This window comes from Abrus precatorius, unplaced genomic scaffold, assembly GCF_003935025.1.
Source record: "Abrus precatorius isolate BTA unplaced genomic scaffold, Abrus_2018 Scaffold10, whole genome shotgun sequence".
Lineage (NCBI taxonomy): Eukaryota > Viridiplantae > Streptophyta > Magnoliopsida > Fabales > Fabaceae > Abrus > Abrus precatorius.
Genome location: NW_020874292.1, coordinates 9,597,026 through 9,599,544, shown reverse-complemented (window position 1 = coordinate 9,599,544; position 2,519 = coordinate 9,597,026). Strand labels below are relative to the sequence as shown.

Here is a 2,519-nt window from a genome sequence, read left to right as displayed (position 1 = left end):
GACAATAATTTATATTAAAATTATAGTACTAAATATTTGAGAATATAAATAATTGCAACCCTAAAATATAATTAATATTGGTTAATAATGATTCTCAAATAAATTTAGTTATGTAATTTAAATTATTAGAGTTATATTAAATAGTTTTGAAAAAAAGTTTTATTTATATAATTTAAATTATAATAAAATAAGTTACTAATAATATAAGATTAAATTATTATTACAGTGTTACTTATGAAATAAGATTAAATTATTTTAAATAAAGAATCTAATTTGTAGTGAAATAAAACAATTAGTTATCCAAAATAAATATTTAGAAGGCTATAAAATAGTTAAGATAAATTATTTATAATTATCTAAATAAATTTAAGAAGAAAAAAAATTGAATGTTGAATATAAATTTTCAGAGTGATTGTAATTAGTTGAAGTTAATTATTGATAATTATATAGTTTAATAAACAATGACCAATAAAAAATAAAAAACAAAGAACTTGTTAATTACTGTTGTTATTATATGATGAATTTTAATGATTAAAGTTTTTAATTAATATAGTAATTTATTTTGATGTACTTAGTTAAAAAAGTTGTTAAATTTAGGAGAAAATATTCATAAAATATATATTCATATTTCTGGACAAATTACCAATTTATTTAGTCAAAATTTGAAATGAACCATTATATTTGATTTTATTTGTATTCCACTAAAAAAATATTATAAATAGATTTTGTATTTTAATAATGTGATCAATTAGGAACATGTTGTGGTATTATACGTAATGATTGTTATGAAATTTTTTTGTATAATTTATATTCAAATTTAAAATGTAGACCATATTAATTTTTAAAGATAATTGATATTTTGTGTATTTGAGTTGATAACATATTATTTGTAAGTTTTAAATAAAAATGAGTGAAAATAACCTAAACAATGAAACTAACACACACATATATAAATAAATATTTTTGTAGATGGCGTCATCTTCAGGACAGAATACAGTCATTCATCTTGGACCAGAGGATCCTTCATTATTGCTGTTACAAAATATTCACGTGTCTAAACATATATGGGATGGTCGAGATCATCCTATTTTGAAGGTTAGGAAGAGACAATTTATTTCAGCTGGTTTGGATGATGTTCCAGAGGAGATCCTTCCACATTTAGAGCTTGCAGGATTTACTAGTATTACTCACGTGTGTCAGTTCCCATTAGACTTCCTGTTAATCACTGCATTAGTAGAGAGATGGAGGTTAGAGACACACACTTTTCACTTACCTCCAGGCGAGTGTACAATCACTTTGCAGGATATATCAGTATTGTTAGGTTTACGCATTAATGGAAGACCTGTGATAGCACCTATTGGAAGTAATTATGCTGATATTGTTGAGGAGAGCCTAGGGATTAGACCATCACGTGCAGATTTTGTTGGTAGCTTCTTGAAGACGAGTTGGTTAGACCAACATTTTACCCATGTGACGATGCATGCACATAATCCTTTACAGATCACCCGATTTGCTAGGGCTTATATGTTGCGGTTGATTGGAGGTTTTATGTTGAGTGATCACTCCAGCAGTAAAGTCTCTGTGAGGTACTTACCTTTACTAGAGAATTTTACTGTCACTGATGAATATAGTTGGGGGTCTGCAGTTTTGAGATTTTTGTATAGGGAGCTGTATATGGTCACCAACATTGATCGGCATGGTTTAGGTGGAATGGCTGCATTACTTGTCATGTAGGGTGATGGTCTTGAGAGAGCCTACTACTTAATGACTGATGTTCATGATTCTTTCACCTTTGACGAGATGCGAGACTTGTGTCAATCTATGCTAGTTTTGAAGAATTATTTGAACCGCATTATGGAACCTATTTCTTCATCTGAGGCTCCGATACAAAGTGGCAATACTGAGGACCCAGTAATAGATGTCGGTCTTCCTAGGGTTAGTAAGGAAGGTCACAGATTACAGCGTCGACGCACAGAGATACAAGCGACAGACTGGTCTCTTCCCCCATACCTGAGCGTCCTGATGGAGTTTTCTACGTTCCCTCGCAATTTCCTTTCCACACACAACCTGTTACTGCAGCTACATATTTCCACTCATCCCAGGCCATCGAGCATCCACTGACCCCTCCATCACCATTCATCAGTACAGAGTGTTATATCCCATGCCCATCACCATTCATTACTCCACCTCTATATGATGCAGGTATCCTAACACCACTAGCACCAGCTGTTGTGATTGATACTGGGACCTCATATGATACCTCATACAGTCATGGAATATATTTGAATGCTGACTTTGAAGCAATCTTAGATGTTCATCCTCTAGAGGTGCGTCGTAACCCACATCGTGAAGCCAGAGATAGGCCTAGGGAGTGCATCTTGACCCCACATCACAGTTTTGCTGTGATCCCATATTGTGTAGCTTTATGTGATGTTTCAAAGCTTGCATTAGTCGTGAAAATGCTTCCTCTTGATTTTTTTTTGCATTTTTACCATCAGTTTAGAACAAAACCTCTTACC

General features: G+C 32.2%; 1 protein-coding gene across 1 annotated transcript; it reads left to right on the top strand.

Moving 5' to 3' along the window:
* The first annotated feature begins 969 nt into the window (after positions 1–969).
* LOC113851162 (protein MAIN-LIKE 2-like) lies at positions 970–1,734 on the top strand. The gene has a single exon (XM_027481643.1). The coding sequence runs from the start codon at positions 970–972 to the stop codon at positions 1,732–1,734; it is 765 nt and encodes a 254-aa protein (XP_027337444.1).
* Positions 1,735–2,519: the final 785 nt, after the last annotated feature.